General features: G+C 44.2%; 1 protein-coding gene across 1 annotated transcript in view; it reads right to left on the bottom strand.

The window, feature by feature from the left end:
* LOC124011295 (iron-sulfur clusters transporter ABCB7, mitochondrial-like) overlaps positions 1–25,026 on the bottom strand; it is an 81,991-nt gene that overhangs the window by 37,505 nt on the left and 19,460 nt on the right. The window contains exons 2-6 of the mRNA XM_046324522.1: positions 24,551–24,613; positions 24,388–24,462; positions 9,168–9,287; positions 3,625–3,757; positions 378–646 (exon numbers count right to left, since the gene is read on the bottom strand). Coding sequence (XP_046180478.1) covers positions 378–646; positions 3,625–3,757; positions 9,168–9,287; positions 24,388–24,462; positions 24,551–24,613 — 660 coding nt within the window. The remainder of the gene's footprint in view (positions 1–377; positions 647–3,624; positions 3,758–9,167; positions 9,288–24,387; positions 24,463–24,550; positions 24,614–25,026) is intronic.

Below are 25,026 nucleotides of genomic sequence, written 5' to 3'. Positions count from 1 at the left end.
GGAGTCAAAACACAGGGCAGGGTCGGTACTCACTCAGGGGCAGTGTTGGTACTGTGTTGGTACTCGGGGGCAGTGTTGGTACTCGGGGGCAGTGTTGGTACAGTGTTGGTGCACAGGGGCAGTATTGGTACAGTGTTGGTACTCAGGGGCAGTGTTGGTACTCAGGGGCAGTGTTGGTACTCAGGGGCAGTGTTGGTACAGTGTTGGTACACAGGGGCAGTGTTGGTACAGTGTTGGTACTCAGGGGCAGTGTTGGTACAGTGTTGGTACACAGGGGCAGTGTCGGTACAGTGATATATGCTCCTACTCTCCTGTCAAACTAACACACTAATGTTCATGATAGTATGGATATATGGAGGCAGGGGGACTTTACCCACCAGGATAGCAGAGACCAGCCCCATCTCAAAAACAGTGGGTCCCAGGTTGAAGACAATGGCAGAGAGGACGAAGGAGATGCCCCTGGTGCCCCTATCAATGGCCTTTGACATCGCCCCTGTCTGGCGGGACAGGTGGAAGCCCAGGTCCAAGCTGTGGAGGTGCAGGAACACGTTCTTGGCGATACGCCGGATGGAACTCTGGGCCACCTTCCCAAACACGGCGTTACGCAGCTCGTTGAAGAGGGCCGAACCGGCACGGGACACACCGTCTGGGAGAAGAGGGAAAGAGAGGATTTCGTCAGGGCTTTGGCTACATAGGGGCGGAGCTCAGCGGAGAGAGGGGCAAGCCAACCTTTGGAGTTATCAGGTTAAGACAAAAATTAAGATCCATTGATTTGATTAAACTAGGCAAGTCAAATGAGGTTAACCTCAGGTACTTGAAAAAATACATACTATTAGGGTTAGGGTTAAATACTATTAGGACCCAGGTCTGGCTCAAAATGGACATGGCTGACAAATCTAGCCTGAATTTATGAGAGAGGAGACTGTTCGGGCCCAGGCCAGCCCATGTAATAATAGAGGCAGTTCCAACCCAGGCCAGACTGGTAACTAATGAATTTATCCTCTGCAGCAGAGGTAACTCTGGGTCTTCCATTCCTGTGGCGGTCCTCATGAGAGACTGGTAACTAATGAATTTATCCTCTGCAGCAGAGGTAACTCTGGGTCTTCCTTTCCTGTGGCGGTCCTCATGAGAGACTGGTAACTAATGAATTTATCCTCTGCAGCAGAGGTAACTCTGGGTCTTCCATTCCTGTGGCGGTCCTCATGAGAGACTGGTAACTAATGAATTTATCCTCTGCAGCAGAGGTAACTCTGGGTCTTCCATTCCTGTGGCGGTCCTCATGAGAGACAGGTATCTCTGGGTCTTCCATTCCTGTGGCGGTCCTCATGAGAGACAGGTAACTCTGGGTCTTCCTTTCCTGTGGCGGTCCTCATGAGAGACTGGTAAACTAATGAATTTATCCTCTGCAGCAGAGGTAACTCTGGGTCTTCCGTTCCTGTGGTGGTCCTCATGAGAACCAGTTTCATCATAGCGCTTCATGGTTTTCGCGACTGGACTTAAAAACTTTCAAAGTTACATTTACATTACATTTAAGTCATTTAGCAGACGCTCTTATCCAGAGCAATTGGTGCATTCACCTTATGACATCCAGTGGAACAGTCACTTTCAAAGTTCTATAAAATGTTCCGTATTGACTGACCTTCATGTCTTAAAGTAATGGACTGTCGTTTCTTAAAATAAACTGTGTCACATGCTCCAAATACAACAAGTTTAGACTTTACTGTGAAATTCTTACTCTCAAGCCCTTAACTCTTCCTGAAGTCCACTGTTGGTTAAGAAAATATTTACCAAGTAGACTAAAGTAAAAAGTAACACAATAAGAATAACGAGGCTATATACCGGGGGCACTGGTACTGAGTCAGTGTGGAGGCTATATACAGGGTATTACGGTACTGAGTCAATGTGGAGGCTATATGCAGGGGGTACCGGTACAGAGACAATGTGGAGGCTATATACAGGGTGTACCGGTACAGAGTCAATGTGGAGGCTATATGCAGGGGGTACCGGTACAGAGTCAATGTGGAGTCAGTGTGCGGGGGGGGGTCAATGTAAATTGTCCGGTGGAGATTATATTAATTGTTCAGCAGTCTAATGGGTTGATGAGCTTTTTGGTCAAAGACTTATGGGCTTTCCCCGCCTATTATATAGGTCCTGGATGGCAGAAAGCTTAAAAAACTTGGTGTTGGAGTCGTGTTTAGCCACGCAGTGGTGGGTGAGCAGGGAGTACAGGAGGGGGTTGAGCACACACCCCTGAGGGACCACTGTGTTGAGGATCAGCGTGGCAGATGTGTTGTTGCCTACCCTTACCACCAACAGCATTCTCACATAGGTGTTCCTTTTGTCCAGGTGGGAAAGGGCAGTGTGGAGTGCAATAGAGATTGCATCATCTGTGGATCTGTTGGGTTGGTATGTGAATTGGAGTGGTTCTAGGGTTTCTGGGATAATGGGGTTGATGTGAGCCATGACCAGCCTTTCAAAACACTTCATGGCTACCGACGTGAGTGCTGCGGGGCGGTAATCATTTAGGCAGGTTACCTTCACTTCCTTGGGCACAGGCACTCTGGTGGTCTGCTTGAAACATGTAGGTATTACAGACTCGTTCAGGGACAGGTTGAAAATGTCAGTGAAGACACAGATGGGTCTGGCAGAACCCTCTGCTCCATCCCCAGATGGGTCTGGCAGAACCCTCTGCTCCATCCCCAGATGGGTCTGGCAGAACCCTGTGCTCCATCCCCAGATGGGTCTGGCAGAACCCTGTGCTCCATCCCCGGATGGGTCTGGCAGAACCCTGTGCTCCATCCCCAGATGGGTCTGGCAGAACCCTGTGCTCCATCCCCGGATGGGTCTGGCAGAACCCTCTGCTCCATCCCCGGATGGGTCTGGCAGAACACTCTGCTCCATCCCCAGATGGGTCTGGCAGAACACTCTGCTCCATCCCCGGATGGGTCTGGCAAAACCATTCATAAACATCAATATCTTGCAGGCAGGATTAAATCTGCCTGGCTGGGAGGCAGTGTGGGTGGAATGAGCGATCTCGCCTTGCCTAATCAGTCAGTTATGTATCGCCTGGCAACCAGAGCGCCAAACGCATGAGGAAGTACAATTCTGTAGTATGCCTAGGAATTCACAAGGCCAATATATATATATAGATAGATATGATCTATTTTAACATTTTGATCATTTTCTGTTCTCCTCTCCTTTTAATTCAAGTACTTTTAAGTACCAACTTGAGAAAGCATCAGATTTTCAAGGTATTCCAGTACTTGAATATCAGTATGCCATATTCAAATACTTAAATGATCTTAAGCGAATCCTGGTGTCTAGCTAGCTGCCAACAGGACTGTCTGCCGACTACCGTTTTTCATTGGTTGTTTTCATCAGCAGTCAGAGCCAGGGTTAGACGATGGAGGCAGTCTGGACTCATAGGAAGGACTGGTCACCAACACCCTGACCTCTGACCTCTAGTCTATTCACAGAGTGACAGCAGAGAGGTCGGGACACAGAGACTAGGTTTGATATACTTGTTGTTTAATGGTTCCCAGATTGATCCTATAATAACTCCTGGACTGTGACAATATTCTGTTCCAAGATATTCAAATACATTCATTTTTTTGTGGGACTTACAGCCAATCAGAACAGCGGTTGCCATGGTAGCCACAGTGCTGGGGGCGTCGCTCAGGTTCAACATGTGACCCGACAGTCCATTCAGCTCGTCCACAGCATACTTAAACATGAAGGGTACCATCACGTTGGTCATCTAGAGAGCGAGGGGGGGGGGGGAGATGTGAAATCATTCATTTCCACTCTGATGGGAGAAGCTAGGTGCAATACGGCTGGCTGTGTGTGGGCTTGTTTTACTATCCTGGTGGGGACCGGAGAAGTCAGGAGAGGAAAACAAGGAAAAGTCAATGTTCCACAGGTAAGCTATCGGTTCCAGAAATCAGCAATGCAGACACTCTATAGACCTCTATATCCAACATACCCAATATAAAACAGGTGGTGGTGGTTACTACTAACCTAAACATTTTAATCAATATACATTTAAAAACAAATATTCAAATGAGAATTGTTAAAAGGAAACACAGGCACCACATTACGACATGACAAAACAGCTCCATCAAGCCTGATGGATGTTCGTCGGGAAAGATGTTTTATTCTAAATATGGAAACACACTTTTAAAGGAAGTGGAACGAGGTCATGTCTTAGTGTGGGAAGAATGCATTACCTTACCTTGTATGCGGTATTAAATCACATTATTATGGGAGCACCTTCGAGAGTATGAATTAGGCTGTTTGAGAAGGTTTGAATCTTAAGCTACCTGCCTAAACATTGTTGAGGAGTTTGGAGGGTACTATGGTGTTGGAGGCTGAGCTGTAGTCAATGAACAGCATTCTCACATAGGTGTTCCTTATGTCCGGGTGGGACAGGGCAGTGTGCAGTGTTATTCGTCATCTATGGATCTGTAGAGGCAGTATGTGAATTGGACCATTGGGTCCAGGGTGTCTGGGATGATGGTGTTGATGTGAGACACGACCAGCCTTTCATGGCTATAGGATGTAAATGGGCGATAGTCCGTAGCACATGTTACCTTGGCATTCTTGGGCACGGGGACTATGGTGGTCTGCTTGAAACATGTTGGTATTACAGACTGGGTCATGGAGAGGTTGAAAATGTCTGAAGACACTTGCATTCTGGGTACATGTCCTGGTATTCTGTCTTTGCCTGTTTGATGGCTCGTCTCATTCTAAAAATCGGGCAATAAAAGCCCAGGAGTCATTGAACGAACGATACCGGTGACATTTCCCAGCTTTAACCCTGATGACAATAGGGGCTGAGTGTTTACAACACTGTCCCTCCGGTCTCCTGGAACTAATCACAGCTGCCGAGACAACTGAAATGCCTTACAGAACAGCCAAAACATGACTACTGCTGACTACTACTGCTGCAATAACCCCAGGCTATTGCATACAGTATTTAAGCCTGTGATATCAACAATTCAAACTCCTTAGTAGGAGTGATCATTGAATTTATATGGGAGTGACCTTACTGAGTGAAGTTTAGGTAATTTAAGCAAATCACATGTCTGCGAGGCGTGGCTCCAAATGGAACCAAACCACATATAGGGGAGGGTTAAGGGAAAGAGCTGTGTGAGATGATTGGTTAGTAGATTAAGCCGATGCACTGGGAGCTTCTCCTTGTCGTTCTATTGGCTAATGAAGGACAAGTTTGACGGGTTGGTCCACCAGACTCTTAGGAAGTGTCTGGTAACAAGATAACTGATACGATGGATGGGCCTTTTCCAATTATAAAGCTGAAGATAATCCTCGTTTAACACACCGTGCCAATCTCGACATCAGGTGAAATAGACTGAGGTAGAGATAAAGACATCTGGTCTAGACGGAGAGATGAGGATACTCTGTGCCCTCAGGCCATGGCAGGACAGATGAGGATACTCTGTGCCCTCAGGCCATGGCAGGACAGATGAGGATACTCTGTGCCCTCAGGCCATGGCAGGACAGATGAGGATACTCTGTGCCCTCAGGCCATGGCAGGACAGATGAGGATACTCTGTGCCCTCAGGCCATGGCAGGACAGATGAGGATACTCTGTGCCCTCAGGCCATGGCAGGACAGATGAGGATACTCTGTGCCCTCAGGCCATGGCAGGACAGATGAGGATACTCTGTGCCCTCAGGCCATGGCAGGACAGATGAGGATACTCTGTGCCCTCAGGCCATGGCAGGACAGATGAGGATACTCTGTGCCCTCAGGCCATGGCAGGACAGATGAGGATACTCTGTGCCCTCAGGCCATGGCAGGACAGATCAGGATACTCTGTGCCCTCAGGCCATGGCAGGACAGATCAGGATACTCTGTGCCCTCAGGCCATGGCAGGACAGATGAGGATACTCTGTGCCCTCAGGCCATGGCAGGACAGATGAGGATACTCTGTGCCCTCAGGCCATGGCAGGACAGATGAGGATACTCTGTGCCCTCAGGCCATGGCAGGACAGATGAGGATACTCTGTGCCCTCAGGCCATGGCAGGACAGGGGAAATTTACACGTCCCATATAATGTGAGTGAATCATTTACACGTCCCATATAATGTGAGTGAATCATTTACACGTCCCATATATAACAGAGTGAATATAATATCTATAATGAAGAGTCAAAATCCACTTAGCCTATTGTTTTCTGGCACTTTCATTTATTTTCCTTCTCGGTCCGACATTAACGCCGGGACCAGTAGAAACACGTCAGGCCAGTAGGAGCTCTTCAGGCCAGTAGGAGCTCTTCAGGCCAGTAGGAGCTCTTCAGGCCAGTAGGAGCTCTTCAGGCCAGTAGGAGCTCTTCAGGCCAGTAGGAGCTCGTCAGGCCAGTAGGAGCTCGTCAGGCCAGTAGGAGCTCGTCAGGCCAGTAGGAGCTCGTCAGGCCAGTAGGAGCTCGTCAGGCCAGTAGGAGCTCGTCAGGCCAGTAGGAGCTCGTCAGGCCAGTAGGAGCTCTTCAGGCCAGTAGGAGCTCTTCAGGCCAGTAGGAGCTCTTCAGGCCAGTAGGAGCTCTTCAGGCCAGTAGGAGCTCTTCAGGCCAGTAGGAGCTCTTCAGGCCAGTAGGAGCTCTTCAGGCCAGTAGGAGCTCTTCAGGCCAGTAGGAGCTCGTCAGGCCAGTAACTTTTCAGAGCTTTTTGCATTCCAGTTCCAACATTTACCTGCTGTCTACTACTGAAAACCATTGAAGACCTAAATGTCATACGCTCTTTGTATTTGGAGCAATACGATTGGCCATTCATTCAAGTATCATCCAGAGCTCCCACGAGTCACAACTTCTCGAGCAGTACAGGAGTTGATGCCATCACACAACACGCCAGAGCAGTCCAGGAGTTGACAACCTAGTGGGTTAACTGTCTTGATCAGGGGCAGAACAGATATTTACCTTGTCAGCACGGGGATTCGATCTTGCAACCTTTCGGTTACGGGCCCAATGCTCTAACCACGAGGCTCCCTGCTGCCCCATATATGGGGGACAGACGAAGGGTTAGTCCTTCAAAAATAATTTCAACTCCTATTATTTCATCCAGAGTGAGTCCATGTAACTTATTATGTGATTAATTAACTGAACTATATTTTAGTTATTTAATTATTCATTTGTAAAAATGCGTAGAATTCTATTTTCACTTTGACACTGAGTATTGTGTAGATATATATTTCAATCCCACATTGTAACTCAACAAAATGTGAAACCGTTTGATGCGTAGACTTTCTAGAAGCACTGTACCTCCCAGCCAGCAGCCTACCTTAGCTCCCAGCAGCCTACCTTAGCTCCCAGCCTACCTTACCTCCCAGCCAGCAGCCTACCTTAGCTCCCAGCCTACCTTAGCTCCCAGCCAGCAGCCTACCTTACCTCCCAGCCAGCAGCCTACCTTAGCTCCCAGCCAGCAGCCTACCTTAGCTCCCAGCCAGCAGCCTACCTTAGCTCCCAGCCAGCAGCCTACCTTAGCTCCCAGCCAGCAGCCTACCTTAGCTCCCAGCCAGCAGCCTACCTTAGCTCCCAGCCAGCAGCCTACCTTAGCTCCCAGCCAGCAGCCTACCTTAGCTCCCAGCCAGCAGCCTACCTTAGCCTCCCAGCCAGCAGCCTACCTTAGCAGCCAGCAGCCTACCTTACCTCCCAGCCAGCAGCCTACCTTACCTCCCAGCCAGCAGCCTACCTTACCTCCCAGCCAGCAGCCTACCTTACCTCCCAGCCAGCAGCCTACCTTACCTCCCAGCCAGCAGCCTACCTTACCTCCCAGCCAGCAGCCTACCTTACCGCCCAGCCAGCAGCCTACCTTAACGCCCAGCCAGCAGCCTACCTTAACGCCCAGCCAGCAGCCTACCTTAACGCCCAGCCAGCAGCCTACCTTAACGCCCAGCCAGCAGCCTACCTTAACGCCCAGCCAGCAGCCTACCTTAACGCCCAGCCAGCAGCCTACCTTAACCCCAGCCCAGCCTTACGCCCAGCCAGCAGCCTACCTTAACTCCCAGCCAGCAGCCTACCTTAGCTCCCAGCCAGCAGCCTACCTTAGCTCCCAGCCAGCAGCCTACCTTACCTCCCAGCCAGCAGCCTACCTTAGCTCCCAGCCAGCAGCCTACCTTAGCTCCCAGCCAGCAGCCTACCTTAGCTCCCAGCCAGCAGCCTACCTTAGCTCCCAGCCAGCAGCCTACCTTAGCTCCCAGCCAGCAGCCTACCTTAGCTCCCAGCCAGCAGCCTACCTTAGCTCCCAGCCAGCAGCCTACCTTAGCTCCCAGCCAGCAGCCTACCTTAGCTCCCAGCCAGCAGCCTACCTTAGCTCCCAGCCAGCAGCCTACCTTAGCTCCCAGCCAGCAGCCTACCTTAGCTCCCAGCCAGCAGCCTACCTTACCTCCCAGCCAGCAGCCTACCTTACCTCCCAGCCAGCAGCCTACCTTAACGCCCAGCCAGCAGCCTACCTTAACGCCCAGCCAGCAGCCTACCTTAACGCCCAGCCAGCAGCCTACCTTAGCGCCCAGCCAGCAGCCTACCTTAGCTCCCAGCCAGCAGCCTACCTTAGCTCCCAGCCAGCAGCCTACCTTAGCTCCCAGCCAGCAGCCTACCTTAGCTCCCAGCCAGCAGCCTACCTTAGCTCCCAGCCAGCAGCCTACCTTAGCTCCCAGCAGGAGAGTAACAGTAATAGTCAGCCTACCTTAGCTCCCAGCCAGCAGCCTACCTTAGCTCCCAGCCAGCAGCCTACCTTAGCTCCCAGCCAGCAGCCTACCTTAGCTCCCAGCCAGCAGCCTACCTTAGCTCCCAGCCAGCAGCCTACCTTAGCTCCCAGCCAGCAGCCTACCTTAGCTCCCAGCCAGCAGCCTACCTTAGCTCCCAGCCAGCAGCCTACCTTAGCTCCCAGCCAGCAGCCTACCTTAGCTCCCAGCCAGCAGCCTACCTTAGCTCCCAGCCAGCAGCCTACCTTAGCTCCAGCCAGCAGCCTACCTTAGCTCCAGCCAGCAGCCTACCTTAGCTCCAGCCAGCAGCCTACCTTAGCTCCAGCCAGCAGCCTACCTTAGCTCCAGCCAGCAGCCTACCTTAGCTCCAGCCAGCAGCCTACCTTAGCTCCAGCCAGCAGCCTACCTTAGCTCCAGCCAGCAGCCTACCTTAGCTCCAGCCAGCAGCTTACCTTAGCTCCAGCCAGCAGCCCCAGGGCGATGGCTACTCTAGCCCGTAGATCAGGCCGGTCCTTGGGCCACACGTAGGACAACATGTTAGACAGGATGGTCCGGGAATTCACCTCCTTCAACTGCCACCAGGACACAAGAAAAACACTGTTAGATTATATAATTGTTTACTCACATGGGTCAATTGGTAGAGCATGGCGGTTGCAAAGACAAGGAATTTGGGTTTGATTCCCGCTGGGGCCTCCTATACAAACACATGACTAAGTTGCTTCGGATAAAAGCGGCTGCTGAATGGCATCCACTATTATTTATGTATTTGTTCCACCTCACTGACCACAGAACAGGAAGGTAACAGTAATAGCCAGAGTAACAGTAATAGTCAGAGTAACAGTAATAGTCAGTAATAGCCAGAGTAACAGTAGGCAGAGTAACAGTAGGCAGAGTAACAGTAGTCAGAGTAACAGTAATATTCAGAGTAACAGTAATAGTCAGAGTAACAGTAATAATCAGAGTAACAGTAATAGCCAGTAATAGCCAGAGTAACAGTAATAGCCAGAGTAACAGTAATAGCCAGTAATAGACAGAGTAACAGTAATAGCCAGAGTAACAGTAATATTCAGAGTAACAGTAATAATCAGAGTAACAGTAATAGCCAGTAATAGCCAGAGTAACAGTAATAGCCAGAGTAACAGTAATAGCCAGTAATAGACAGAGTAACAGTAATAGTCAGTAATAGTCAGAGTAACAGTAATAGCCAGAGTAACAGTAAGTCAGTAATAGACAGAGTAACAGTAATAGTCAGATTAACAGTAATAGTCAGTGTAACAGTAATAGTCAGTGTAACAGTAATAGTCAGTGTAACAGTAATAGTCAGTGTAACAGTAATAGCCAGAGTAACAGTAATAGCCAGTGTAACAGTAATAGCCAGAGTAACAGTAATAGCCAGAGTAACAGTAATAGCCAGAGTAACAGTAAGTCAGTAATAGACAGTGTAACAGTAATAGTCAGTAATAGTCAGAGTAACAGTAATAGCCAGAGTAACAGTAAGTCAGTAATAGACAGAGTAACAGTAATAGTCAGATTAACAGTAATAGTCAGTGTAACAGTAATATTCAGTGTAACAGTAATAGCCAGAGTAACAGTAATAGCCAGAGTAACAGTAAGTCAGTAATAGACAGTGTAACAGTAATAGTCAGTAATAGTCAGAGTAACAGTAATAGCCAGAGTAACAGTAAGTCAGTAATAGACAGTGTAACAGTAATAGTCAGTAATAGTCAGAGTAACAGTAATAGTCAGTAATAGTAAACAGTAATAGTCAGTGTAACAGTAATAGTCAGTGTAACAGTAATAGTCAGTAATATTCAGAGTAACAGTAATAGTCAGAGTAACAGCAATAGTCAGAGTAACAGTAATAGTCAGTAATAGTAACAGTAATAGTCAGAGTAACAGTAATAGTCAGTAATAGTCAGATTAACAGTAATAGTCAGAGTAACAGTAATAGTCAGTAATAGTCAGAGTAACAGTAATAGTCAGTAATAGTCAGAGTAACAGTAATAGCCAGAGTAACAGTAATAATCAGAGTAACAGTAATAGTCAGAGTAACAGTAATACGAAGAATAACAGTAATACGAAGAATAACAGTAAGTCAGTAATAGTCAGAGTAACAGTAACAGTAGTCAGAGTAACAGTAGTCAGAGTAACAGTAATAGCCAGAGTAACAGTAATAGCCAGAGTAACAGTAAGTCAGTAATATTCAGAGTAACAGTAATAGTCAGTAATATTCAGAGTAACAGTAATAGTCAGAGTAACAGCAATAGCCAGAGTAACAGTAGTCAGAGTAACAGTAATAGCCAGAGTAACAGTAATAGTCAGTAATATTCAGAGTAACAGTAATAGTGAGTAATATTCAGAGTAACAGTAATAGTCAGAGTAACAGCAATAGCCAGAGTAACAGTAGTCAGAGTAACAGTAGTCAGAGTAACAGTAATAGCCGGAGTAACAATAATAGTCAGTGTAACAGTAATAGTCAGAGTAACAGTAATATCCAGAGTAACAGTAATATCCAGAGTAACAGTAATAGTCAGAGTAACAGTAATATCCAGAGTAACAGTAAAAGCCAGAGTAACAGTAAAAGCCAGAGTAACAGTAATAGCCAGAGTAACAGTAATAGCCAGAGTAACAGTAATAGCCAGAGTAACAGTAATAGCCAGTAATAGCCAGGGTAACAGTAAGAGTCAGAGTAACAGTAATAGCCAGAGTAACAGTAATAGCCAGAGTAACAGCAATAGCCAGAGTAACAGTAAGTCAGAGTAACAGTAATAGCCAGAGTAACAGTAATAGTCAGAGTAACAGTAATGACCAGAGTAACAGTAATAGTCAGTAATAGCCAGAGTAACAGTAATATTCAGTAATATTCAGAGTAACAGTAATAGTCAGAGTAACAGCAATAGTCAGAGTAACAGTAATAGTCAGTAATAGCCAGAGTAACAGTAATATTCAGAGTAACAGTAATAGTCAGTAATATTCAGAGTAACAGTAATAGTCAGAGTAACAGCAATAGCCAGAGTAACAGTAGTCAGAGTAACAGTAGTCAGAGTAACAGTAATAGTCAGAGTAACAATAATAGTCAGAGTAACAATAATAGTCAGAGTAACAATAATAGTCAGTGTAACAGTAATAGTCAGTAATAGACAGAGTAACAGTAATAGTCAGATTAACAGTAATAGTCAGAGTAACAGTAATAGTCAGTAATAGCCAGATTAACAGTAATAATCAGAGTAACAGTAATAGTCAGAGTAACAGTAATACGAAGAATAACAGTAATACGAAGAATAACAGTAATACGAAGAATAACAGTAAGTCAGTAATAGTCAGAGTAACAGTAACAGTAGTCAGAGTAACAGTAGTCAGAGTAACAGTAATAGCCAGAGTAGCAGTAATAGTCAGAGTAACAGTAATAGTCAGTAATATTCAGAGTAACAGTAATAGTCAGTAATATTCAGAGTAACAGCAATAGCCAGAGTAACAGCAATAGCCAGAGTAACAGTAGTCAGAGTAACAATAATAGTCAGAGTAACAATAATAGTCAGAGTAACAGTAATAGTCAGAGTAACAGTAATAGTCAGAGTAACAGTAATAGTCAGAGTAACAGTAATAGCCAGAGTAACAGTAATAGTCAGAGTAACAGTAATAGCCAGAGTAACAGTAATAGCCAGAGTAACAGTAATAGTCAGTAATAGTCAGAGTAACAGTAATAGCCAGAGTAACAGTAATAGCCAGAGTAACAGTAATAGTCAGAGTAACAGTAATAGCCAGAGTAACAGTAATAGTCAGAGTAACAGTAATAGCCAGAGTAACAGTAATAGCCAGAGTAACAGTAATAGTCAGAGTAACAGTAATAGCCAGAGTAACAGTAATAGCCAGAGTAACAGTAATAGCCAGAGTAACAGTAATAGTCAGAGTAACAGTAATAGCCAGTGTAACAGTAATAGCCAGAGTAAAAGTAATAGCCAGAGTAACAGTAATATCCAGAGTAACAGTAATAGTCAGAGTAACAGTAATAATCAGAGTAACAGTAATAGCCAGAGTAACAGTAATAGTCAGTGTAACAGTAATAGCCAGTGTAACAGTAATAGCCAGAGTAACAGTAATAGCCAGAGTAACAGTAATATCCAGAGTAACAGTAATAGCCAGAGTAACAGTAATATCCAGAGTAACAGTAATATCCAGAGTAACAGTAATAGCCAGAGTAACAGTAATATCAAGTGTAACAGTAATAGTCAGTGTAACAGTAATAGTCAGAGTAACAGTAATAGTCAGTAATAGTCAGAGTAACAGTAATAGTCAGAGTAACAGTAATAGTCAGTAATAACAGTAATAGTCAGTAATAGTCAGAGTAACAGTAATAGTCAGAGTAACAGTAATAGTCAGTAATAGTCAGAGTAACAGTAATAGTCAGTGTAACAGTAATAGTCAGTAATAGCCAGAGTAACAGTAATATTCAGTAGTAACAGTAATAGTCAGAGTAACAGTAATAGTCAGAGTAACAGTAATAGTCAGAGTAACAGTAATAGTCAGTAATAGCCAGAGTAACAGTAATAGTCAGAGTAACAGTAATAGTCAGTAATAGTCAGAGTAACAGTAATAGCCAGAGTAACAGTAATAGTCAGTGTAACAGTAATAGTCAGAGTAACAATAATAGTCAGAGTAACAGTAATAGTCAGAGTAACAGTAATAGTCAGAGTAACAGTAATAGTCAGAGTAACAGTAATAGCCAGAGTAACAGTAATAGTCAGAACAGTAACAGTAATAGCCAGAGTAACAGTAATAGCCAGAGTAACAGTAATAGCCAGAGTAACAGTAATAGCCAGAGTAACAGTAATAGCCAGAGTAACAGTAATAGTCAGTGTAACAGTAATAGCCAGTGTAACAGTAATAGCCAGAGTAAAAGTAATAGCCAGAGTAACAGTAATATCCAGAGTAACAGTAATAGTCAGAGTAACAGTAATAATCAGAGTAACAGTAATAGTCAGTAATAGCCAGAGTAACAGTAATATTCAGTGTCACAGTAATAGTCAGTAATATTCAGAGTAACAGTAATAGTCAGTGTAACAGTAATAGTCAGAGTAACAGTAATAGTCAGTAACAGAGTAACAGTAATAATCAGAGTAACAGTAATAGTCAGTAATAGCCAGAGTAACAGTAATATTCAGAGTAACAGTAATAGTCAGTAATATTCAGAGTAACAGTAATAGTCAGAGTAACAGCAATAGCCAGAGTAACAGTAATATTCAGAGTAACAGTAATAGTAACAGTAATAGCCAGATTAACAGTAATAGTCAGAGTAACAATAATAGTCAGTGTAACAGTAATAGTCAGAGTAACAGTAAGTCAGAGTAACAGTAATACGAAGAATAACAGTAATACGAAGAATAACAGTAAGTCAGTAATAGTCAGAGTAACAGTAACAGTAGTCAGAGTAACAGTAATAGTCAGAGTAACAGTAATAGTCAGAGTAACAGTAATAGCCAGAGTAACAGTAATAGTCAGTAATATTCAGAGTAACAGTAATAGTCAGTAATATTCAGAGTAACAGCAATAGCCAGAGTAACAGTAGTCAGAGTAACAGTAATAGTCAGAGTAACAATAATAGTCAGAGTAACAGTAATAGTCAGAGTAACAGTAATAGCCAGAGTAACAGTAATAGTCAGAGTAACAGTAATAGTCAGTAATAGCCAGAGTAACAGTAATAGCCAGAGTAACAGTAATAGCCAGAGTAACAGTAATAGCCAGAGTAACAGTAATAGCCAGAGTAACAGCAATAGTCAGTGTAACAGTAATAGCCAGAGTAACAGTAATAGCCAGAGTAACAGTAATAGCCAGAGTAACAGTAATAGCCAGAGTAACAGTAATAGTCAGAGTAACAGTAATAACCAGAGTAACAGTAATAGCCAGAGTAACAGTAATAGCCAGAGTAACAGTAATAGTCAGTGTAACAGTAATATTCAGAGTAACAGTAATAGTCCGTAATAGTCAGAGTAACAGTAATAGTCAGAGTAACAGTAATAGCCAGAGTAACAGTAATAGTCAGTAATAGTCAGAGTAACAGTAATAGTCAGAGTAACAGTAATAGTCAGTAATAGCTAGAGTAACAGTAATAGTCAGTAATAGCCAGAGTAACAGTAATATTCAGAGTAACAGTAATAGCCAGAGTAACAGTAATAGCCAGAGTAACAGTAATAGTCAGAGTAACAGTAATAGTCAGTAATAGTCAGAGTAACAGTAATAGTCAGAGTAACAGTAATAGTCAGAGTAACAGTAATAGTAACAGTAATAGCCAGAGTAACAGTAATAGTCAGTAATAGTCAGAGTAACAGTAAGTCAGAGTAACAGTAATAGCCAGAGTAACAGTAATAGCCAGAGTAACAGTAATAGCCAGAGTAACAGTAATAGTCAGAGTAACAGTAATAGCCAGAGTAACAGTAATAGTCAGTAATAGTCAGAGTAACAGTAATAGTCAGAGTAACAGTAATAGTAACAGTAATAGCCAGAGTAACAGTAATAGCCAGAGTAACAGTAATAGTCAGTAATAGTCAGAGTAACAGTAATAGTCAGTAATAGTCAGAGTAACAGTAATAGTCCAGAGTAACAGTAATAGTCAGTAATATTCAGAGTAACAGTAATAGTCAGAGTAACAGTAATAGTCAGTAATAGCCAGAGTAACAGTAATAGTCAGAAATAGCCAGAGTAACAGTAATAGCCAGAGTAACAGTAATATTCAGAGTAACAGTAATATTCAGAGTAACAGTAATATTCAGAGTAACAGTAATATTCAGAGTAACAGTAATAGTCAGAGTAACAGTAATAGTCAGTAATAGTCAGAGTAACAGTAATAGTCAGAGTAACAGTAATAGTCAGTAATAGTCAGAGTACCAGTAGTCAGAGTAACAGTAATAGTCAGTAATAGTCAGAGTACCAGTAGTCAGAGTAACAGTAATAGCCAGAGTAACAGTAATAGTCAGAGTAACAGTAATCGTCAAAATGTTTCTGAAGCAGTAGCACAGCCGGGGCTGATGGCCAGGGCTGATGGCTGGGGTTGCTTTTACAGCAATATGACAAGTCATTCGATCTGTAGCTCTCTTGCCCAATTGCTTTGACAGACAGGGAAAACTAGAGCCCCCTGGCCTGTAGTTTCTGTCCAGCCCTCAGGGGACACTGACACTTGGTGAGGGGGTGTGTACGCCCAAAGGATGGAGAGCAGACTGGCCGTCTACCTCCAGGTGGACACGGAGAGACTGCCTGACATCTCTTAGTGGGCCGTGGGGAAAGGAAAACTGCTGTAGATGGATAAAACCCGTTCTAGCATGGACAAAGGCTCCCACCATTTTAAAGTCAACTGTGAGCGAGCAGCCAGTGATCAGAGCATTGTCTTCAAGTTAGGTTGCCTACGGTTTGTAAATGGATTTAAGCAATATCTCTGCCATCTAGTGGCCACAAGTTAATGCCACCATTTGGTTCAGGACTCTAGCGCTGCAGGTGGCAGTAAATCAATATCAGCTTTACACTTATTTTAAACATAAAATACCTACTTTAAAATGAAGACAGCCTCGATGGTGCTGCTCATGCTGTCTCAGAGGCCATAATGGCACCGATAAAAAGATGAGTCCTCTGTGTCTATGCTACAGACCTGTCTCCAGGTAGTCCCGGAGATCCTGTCTGACTCTACGTCTCCCCGGAGGCCGTGGGGTTGTCATCACATCTGAGGTGCCAAGATGGTTGTTTACCTGCTCTGTCAGCCAGCTGCCACAGTGGCCTGGACTAGAGGCTGCTACACAGCTGCAGCAACACCAAGGTGATTATAGGAACGAGAGAGAGTGTGTGTGTGTGTGTGTGTGTGTGTGTGTGTGTGTGTGTGTGTGTGTGTGTGTGTGTGTGTGTGTGTGTGTGTGTGTGTGTGTGTGTGTGTGTGTGTGTGTGTGTGTGTGTGTGTGTGTGTGTGTGTGTGTGTGTTGCACGGTATACAGAAACGATGGTACTTTTCCAATACAAAAAAAAAATAACTGTTCATAGTAGAATTTTTGTTAAGTTTGGTACCTCTTTCAAATGTGTCTCACGCGACTGAGAGGATCAAGTCAGCCTACCAGCACATTCACTTTGTGGCGCCAAGAGCAAAGAGTCTGCTGAAATTCCTGATTCATTACTAGAGCCGTCTGTCCACTTCCTGATTCATTACTAGAGCCGTCTGTCCACTTCCTGATTCATTACTAGAGCCGTCTGTCCACTTCCTGATTCATTAATAGAGCGGTCTGGCTGTGTTGTTAGCTCCCTGCTCATCATGTTGTACACAGCTCCACTTCCTGATTCATTACTAGAGCTGTCTGTCCACTTCCTGATTCATTACTAGAGCTGTCTGTCCACTTCCTGATTCATTACTAGAGCTGTCTGTCCACTTCCTGATTCATTACTAGAGCTGTCTGTCCACTTCCTGATTCATTACTAGAGCTGTCTGTCCACTTCCTGATTCATTACTAGAGCTGTCTGTCCACTTCCTGATTCATTACTAGAGCAGTCTGTCCACTTCCTGATTCATTACTGGAGCAGTCTGTCCACTTCCTGATTCATTACTGGAGCAGTCTGTCCACTTCCTGATTCATTACTAGAACGGTCTGGCAGTGTTGTTAGCTTCCCTCATGATGAACTGAAGTTAACACACTTGAATAATGCAACATGTCGGAATGTTGAACCTGTTCGCAAAACAATGTCTTACAGGCTATAACACTTTTACAATGCAAGACGATACCGGTAGCTTCCAGCTTTAATTGTGGGCTACCTTTCCTTGCTAGCAGACAGGTGAATTAATTAACCTAGTACTTTGTTTGTAATAACATGAAACCATAATGTTAAATATGCTGCTTTCAAAGCCCAGTGTCACCAAACCTCGCCACCAAAAACAAATTCACTACTTTGTCTCCCTCGCCTCCTGTCGTGCTTCTGCTAGATTGCATAGCAACAAAGTCAGATTCCACATTCTGCCTTGAAATTATATAATTAATTTCTTAAAGAGACAGCGCACACTTTTTTTTAAAGGGATTGCTTTTATGCAAATGTTGTTGATCAGTACAATCAAATATTCTCCTTTTCATCTGTAGCCCCATGAAATCAACTAAAACAAGCTGAAGAAGGTCAATGCCTGACTATTGAATACGTAGTCACCTTTCTTGTGGAAAGACCTAGGTGACATCTTGATTTACCCAGTTTATAAATAGAGATTGACCATTCAAAAAAGTATTACCATTAAGGTGTTTTGTAGTTAAATTGGTAAAACAAGTCAAATATATTTTTATAATTGATTACTTAAATACATACATGGCTTTATAAAAAAAACTTTAAAATGTAATGATATTGAAGTGAAAAGATGTCCAACGATTGAACAGTTTGTCTGGATCAGGTGTCATTCTGGGACTTTGGCTAATACGCTTTTAAATTGCTGTGTTATCGTTTTGGTATCGAGTATCGTAATACTAAACCTGGTATTGAAGTAAAAAATTCTGGTATCGTGACAACGCTAGTGTGTTTGCGTTAAAGCAAAAATCTGGCCTTAATCCAGTGGTGTAAAGTACTGAAGTAAAAATTCTTGAAAGTACAATTTAGAGTTCCTTGACTTATTCCACGTGTTGTTACAGCTGTCATGACGATGCCCTGTTGGTGAGGTGTATGAGTGACTCTTGGAAAGCCCTTTGTTAACATAGAGAGTCGGGTAACATCAAAAGGTTGGGGAACCCATATTTCGGTAATCCAGTTGAAAATATGCTACTTAAAGAATATGAAATCATATCAGTTGTCATCTGAGACATTATTACTGATGATAGTTTGTCATCCTATCTTGGAAAGTCTACACATTCTAGTTATCAGATTCACATGGAATTGTGCAATTTAAATGTTTAAATATGAAACAATTTGTGAACAGATGAAATGTAATTTTAGCTTCTAAATGAGAGAATTGGTTTTCATAAGTGAACTAGGCTCAATTCAGTGGCCCTGCCCAAGTGAACAGACATTGGTTGTGAACTATGAAACACGCCCTTCCGTCCACCACTATATAAGCCCTTTACGAATATTTTACATTTGTGTTCCCGAGGACATGAGGACGACGGTCCATACGTTAAGGGCTAATATCAAACTACAGAACTAAGCCAACTTCAGTGTGAGCAAAGTACGGCAACTTGAACTTTGATCTCTAATTCACTAAAGAAATGATACCTCCTAGCCGTTGAGTTGGCAGCAGCGGCTGTAAACGTGGGCTAGGAAAGGACAGAAAAGTATCTCTTCAACCAAACACATGACGTTACTACAACACATCCGTTCTACCTTCTTCAGAGGACAGAAAGATCCCTGTTGAGCAACACTGCCTTCCATCTACGACCAACCTTTTGAAAGCACAGCTCAGTAAATATTTCTTGGATTTTCCTTTTCCAAATGGGCGGTTATTTAGAATGCATAAGATTCTGTATTTACGATAGCATAGCTTTACAAGGTCCGATCAGAGACCAAATACCTTCGTTCCTCAGTCTTCCCGCTCTTTCATTCAAAACCCAACCCCTTTTCTTTGTGTAACCAGCCATCATATCGGTTCCATCCACTAGGGACATTTACTTTTATTGTCACGCCTTGGTCATTGTATTTTGTGTTTTCGTGTTATATTTGGTCAGGCCAGGGTGTGACAGGGGTTTATGTTATTGTATTGTCGTATTGGGGTTTGTAATATTTGGGATCGCGGCTGATTAGGGGTGTTGTATAGGCTTGGCTACCTGAGGCGGTTCTCAATCAGAGTCAGGTGATTTCTCGTTGTCTCTGATTGGGAACCGTATTTAGGTAGCCTGAGTTCGCTTGGTATTTCGTGGGTGATTGTTCCTGTCTCTGTGTAGTTTCACCAGATAGGCTGTAATTAGGTTTCACGTTCCGTTTTGTTGTTTTTGTATTTGTATCAGTTATTTCATGTACCGCGATTCATTCATTAAAGTCATGAGTAACCAACACGCTGCATTTCGGTCCGACTCTCTTTTTACAAACGAAGAACGCCGTTACATTTATGACAATTAGTAACCAATGTATGATCCATCCTTTTGTATATGTAATTCTGTGTGAGTATTTATTTACTAAATAACAATTAAACCAAATGTTGTATTGCTGATTCAACTTGTTAGCCAGGTTTCGAAGATAACCAAGAATTTACAAGTTTCAGACGAGACTGAATAAGGTGACGATTAATAAATGACTGCTATTGATATAAAATATTACCTGGTCTTTAAGAGTTTATTCGGAAGATAACAGCTCTCTAAACATTCTTTCGTGGTGCCCCGACTTTGTAGTTAATTACATTTACATGATTAGTTTAATCAGGTAATATTAATTACAGAGAAATGATTAAAGAATAGCATGTCATATCACTTAATCCGGCATAGCAAAGACATGACACAGCCTTATTCAAAAATTGATTAAATTGTTTTTTTTTCCCCTGTCATCAATCTACACACAATACCCCATAATGACATCACAATACCCCATAATGACATCATAATACCCCATAATGACATCACAATACCCCATAATGACATCACAATACCCCATAATGACAAAGCAAAAACAGGGTTAGAAATGTGTTCCTTTATATATAACAATATGACATTGACATAAGTATTCCGACCGTTTGCTATGAGACTCGAAATTGAGCTCAGATGCATTCTGTTTCCATTCTTGGGTATGACACTACAAGCTTGGCACACCTGTATTTGGAGAGTTTATCCCATTCTTCTCTGCAGATCCTCAAGTTCTATCAGGTTGGATGGGGAGCATCGCTGCACAGAAGCAGGTCTCTCCAGAGAAGTTTGATCGGATTTAAGTCTGGGTTCCAGCTGTGCCACTCAAGGACATTCAGAGACTTGTCCCGAAGGCACTCCTGCGTTGTCTTGGCTGTGTGCTTAAGGCCATTGTCCTGATGGAAGGTGAACCTTCACCCCAGTCTGAGGTCCTGAGCGAACTAGAGCAGGTTTTCATCAAGGATCATGTTTGCTTTGATCCTGACTAGTCTCCCAGTCTCTGCTGCTGAAAAACATCCCCACAGCATGATGCTGCCACCACCATGCTTCACCATAGTGATGCTGCCACCACCATGCTTCACCATAGTGATGCTGCCACCACCATGCTTCACCATAGTGATGCTGCCACCGACATGCTTCAGCATAGTGATGCTGCCACCACCATGCTTCAGCATAGTGATGCTGCCACCACCATGCTTCAGCATAGTGATGCTGCCACCACCATGCTTCAGCGTGGTGATGCTGCCACCACCATGCTTCAGCGTGGGGATGCTGCCACCACCATGCTTCAACGTGGGGATGCTGCCACCACCATGCTTCAACGTGGGGATGCTGCCACCACCATGCTGCAACGTGGGGATGCCCACCATGCTTCAACGTGGGGATGCTGCCACCACCATGCTTCAACGTGGGGATGCTGCCACCACCATGCTTCAACGTGGGGATGCTGCCACCACCATGCTTCAACGTGGGGATGCTGCCACCACCATGCTTCAACGTGGGGATGCTGCCACCACCATGCTTCAACGTGGGGATGCTGCCACCACCATGCTTCAACGTGGGGATGCTGCCACCACCATGCTTCAACGTGGGGATGCTGCCACCACCATGCTTCAACGTGGGGATGCTGCCACCACCATGCTTCAACGTGGGGATGCTGCCACCACCATGCTTCAACGTGGGGATGCTGCCACCACCATGCTTCAACGTGGGGATGCTGCCACCACCATGCTTCAACGTGGGGATGCACCATGCTTCAACGTGGGGATGCTGCCACCACCATGCTTCAACGTGGGGCTGCCACCACCATGCTTCAACGTGGGGATGCTGCCACCACCATGCTTCAACGTGGGGATGCTGCCACCACCATGCTTCAACGCCACCACCATGCTTCAACGTGGGGATGCTGCCACCACCATGCTTCAACGTGGGGATTCTGCCACCACCATGCTTCAACGTGGGGATTCTGCCACCACCATGCTTCAACGTGGGGATTCTGCCACCACCATGCTTCAACGTGGGGATGGTGCCACGTTTTTTTCCCCCCAGAGATGACTCTTGGCATTCAGACCAGAGTTAAATCTTGGTTTCATCAGACCAGAGAATCTTGTTTCTCATGGTCTGAGTCTTTAAGTGCCTTTTGTCAAACTCCAAGTGGGCTGTCATGTGCCTTTTACTGAAGAGTGGCTTCCATCTGGCCACTCTAACATAAAGGCCTGATTGGTGGAGTTCTGCAGAGATGGTTGTCCTTCTGGAAGGTTCTCCCATCTCCACAGAAGACCTCTGGAGCTGTCAGAATGACCATCAGGTTCTTGGTCACCTCCCTGACCAAGGCCCTTCTCCCCTGATTGCTCAGTTTGGCCGGGCGACCAGCTCTAGGACGGGTCTTAGTGGTTGCGAACTTCTTCCATCCTCGACACAATCCTGTTTCGGAACTCAACGGACAAATGCATCATGATTTTCCTCTGTCATGCACTGACAACTGTGGGACCTTATATAGACAGGCCTTTCCAAATCATGTCCAATCAATTGAATTTACCACAGGTGGACTCCAATCAAATTCTAGAAACATCTCACGGATGATCAATGGAAACAGGTTGCACCTGAGATCAATTTTGAGTCTGGTAGAAAAGGGTGCGAAAACTTATATAAATAAGGTATTTTATTTTTATTTTTAATAAATTAGCAAACATTTCTAAAACCCCGATTTTGCTTTGTCAATCTGGGGTATTGTGACCAACTTCACATAGACATGTGTTATAGATCTATCACTCATTGAAAGCCAGTCTAAGAAGTGGTAGATCTGTTCTATGTGTTATAGCTCTATCACTCTCATTGAAAGCCAGTCTAAGAAGTGGTAGATCTGTTCTACGTGAGCTCTTTCTATGCTTCCCATTCTCAAGTTTATGCAGCTTTCACTTTCAGTTTTGTACATCAGCTTCAAACTGAAAATACATGATTTGTGCTCATGGAAAATACATTTCACAGCGGCTTCGATGATTCTCTACAGAACAAGCTCGTTTTGTCACAAACTATAAATTAGGTGGTCTATTAGAATTTTAGCAAACAGGAAATGGTGGAGTGATTGCTGTATACTGCACTTTCAACAGTCAGTTGTTGCTGGTCTAGTAGTGGAGGTATGAATTAACACAGTCAGTTGTTGCTGGTCTAGTAGTGGTATGAATTAACAGTCAGTTGTTGCTGGTCTAGTAGTGGTATGAATTAACAGTCAGTTGTTGCTGGTCTAGTAGTGGTATGAATTAACACAGTCAGTTGTTGCTGGTCTAGTAGTAGTGGTATGAATTAACAGTCAGTTGTTGCTGGTCTAGTAGTAGTGGTATGAATTAACAGTCAGTTGTTGCTGGTCTAGTAGTGGTATGAATTAACACAGTCAGTTGTTGCTGGTCTAGTAGTGGTATGAATTAACAGTCAGTTGTTGCTGGTCTAGTAGTAGTGGTATGAATTAACAGTCAGTTGTTGCTGGTCTAGTAGTGGTGGTATGAATTAACAGTCAGTTGTTGCTGGTCTAGTAGTGGTATGAATTAACAGTCAGTTGTTGCTGGTCTAGTAGTTAACAGTCAGTTGTTGCTGGTCTAGTAGTAGTGGTATGAATTAACAGTCAGTTGTTGCTGGTCTAGTAGTAGTGGTATGAATTAACAGTCAGTTGTTGCTGGTCTAGTTAACAGTCAGTTGTTGCTGGTCTAGTAGTGGAGGTATGAATTAACAGTCAGTTGTTGCTGGTCTAGTAGTCAGTTGGCTATGAATTAACAGTTGTTGCTGGTCTAGTAGTGTCAGTTGTTGCTGGTCTAGTAGTAGTGGTATGAATTAACAGTCAGTTGTTGCTGGTCTAGTAGTAGTGGTATGAATTAACAGTCAGTTGTTGCTGGTCTAGTAGTAGTGGAATTAACAGTCAGTGAAGTTGTTGCTGGTCTAGTAGTAGTGGTATGAATTAACAGTCAGTTGTTGCTGGTCTAGTAGTAGTGAATTAACAGTATGAATTAAATTAACAGTCAGTTGTTGCTGGTCTAGTAGTAGTGGTATGAATTAACAGTCAGTTGTTGCTGGTCTAGTAGTATGAATTAACAGTCAGTTGTTGCTGGTCTAGTAGAATTAACAGTCAGTTGTTGCTGGTCTAGTAGTAGTGGTATGAATTAACAGTCAGTTGTTGCTGGTCTAGTAGTAGTATGAATTAACAGTCAGTTGTTGCTGGTCTAGTAGTAGTGGTATGAATTAACAGTCAGTTGTTGCTGGTCTAGTAGTAGTGGTATGAATTAACAGTCAGTTGTTGCTGGTCTAGTAGTGGTATGAATTAACAGTCAGTTGTTGCTGGTCTAGTAGTGGTATGAATTAACAGTCAGTTGTTGCTGGTCTAGTAGTGGTATGAATTAACAGTCAGTTGCCTATGACAGTAAAGTCTTTCTGGTCTAGTAGTGGTATGAATTAACAGTCACGGAACGGAGTTAACAGAACAAATGAATGATCACCTTGCCTATGACAGTAAAGTCTTTCCCTACGGAACGGAGTTAGGAACAAATGAATGATCACCTCTCTGTTTACATGCGGATCATGAAGCTAATACAACATGCCTCTGTTATAGAACATTTGGAAGTACTATTTGTTTTCCTACCACATTTTTGGGGTCTGCGTTTAGCCTTCCACCTGCATTTCCGTGCCAACATGTCCTCTCGGTCACCTGCAAATGCTGTGAGCAAGCACACACAGTTCACATTCAAACGTAATCATTTCTGATACCATAAATGGCATGGGCTCCAATAACAAATCCTACCTACCTTTGTAGCCTCCAGTATACGTCTGTTGACTGTCCATGAGGCGGTCCTCAGGTTGGGGCTCAGCTAAAGAACAGGAGAAGAGAGGAGGAGAACAGAGGGGAGGAGAGAACAGAGGAGAGAGGAGGAGAACAGAGGAGAGGAGAGGAGAGGAGAGGAGAGGAGAGGAGAGGAGAGGAGAGGAGAGGAGAGGAGAGAACAGAGGAGAGGAGAGGAGAGAACAGAGGAGAGGACAGAGGAGAGGGAGGGGAGGGGAGGAGAGGAGAGGAGAGGAACACAGAGGAGAGGAGAACAAATTAGAGGGGAGGAGAGGAGAGGGGAGGAGAGAACAGAGGGGAGGAGAGAACAGAGGAGAACAGAGGAGAGGGGAGGAGAACAGAGCGGGGAGAGGGGAGGAGAACAGAGGGGGAGAGAGAACAGAGGGGAGGAGAACAGAGGGGAGGAGAACAGAGGGGAGGAGAACAGAGGGGAGGAGAACA

This window comes from Oncorhynchus gorbuscha, linkage group LG23 (genome assembly GCF_021184085.1).
Source record: "Oncorhynchus gorbuscha isolate QuinsamMale2020 ecotype Even-year linkage group LG23, OgorEven_v1.0, whole genome shotgun sequence".
In the NCBI taxonomy this organism is placed as follows: domain Eukaryota; kingdom Metazoa; phylum Chordata; class Actinopteri; order Salmoniformes; family Salmonidae; genus Oncorhynchus; species Oncorhynchus gorbuscha.
Note: the sequence above shows the minus strand (reverse complement) of the source record. Positions and strands in the feature narration are given on the sequence as shown.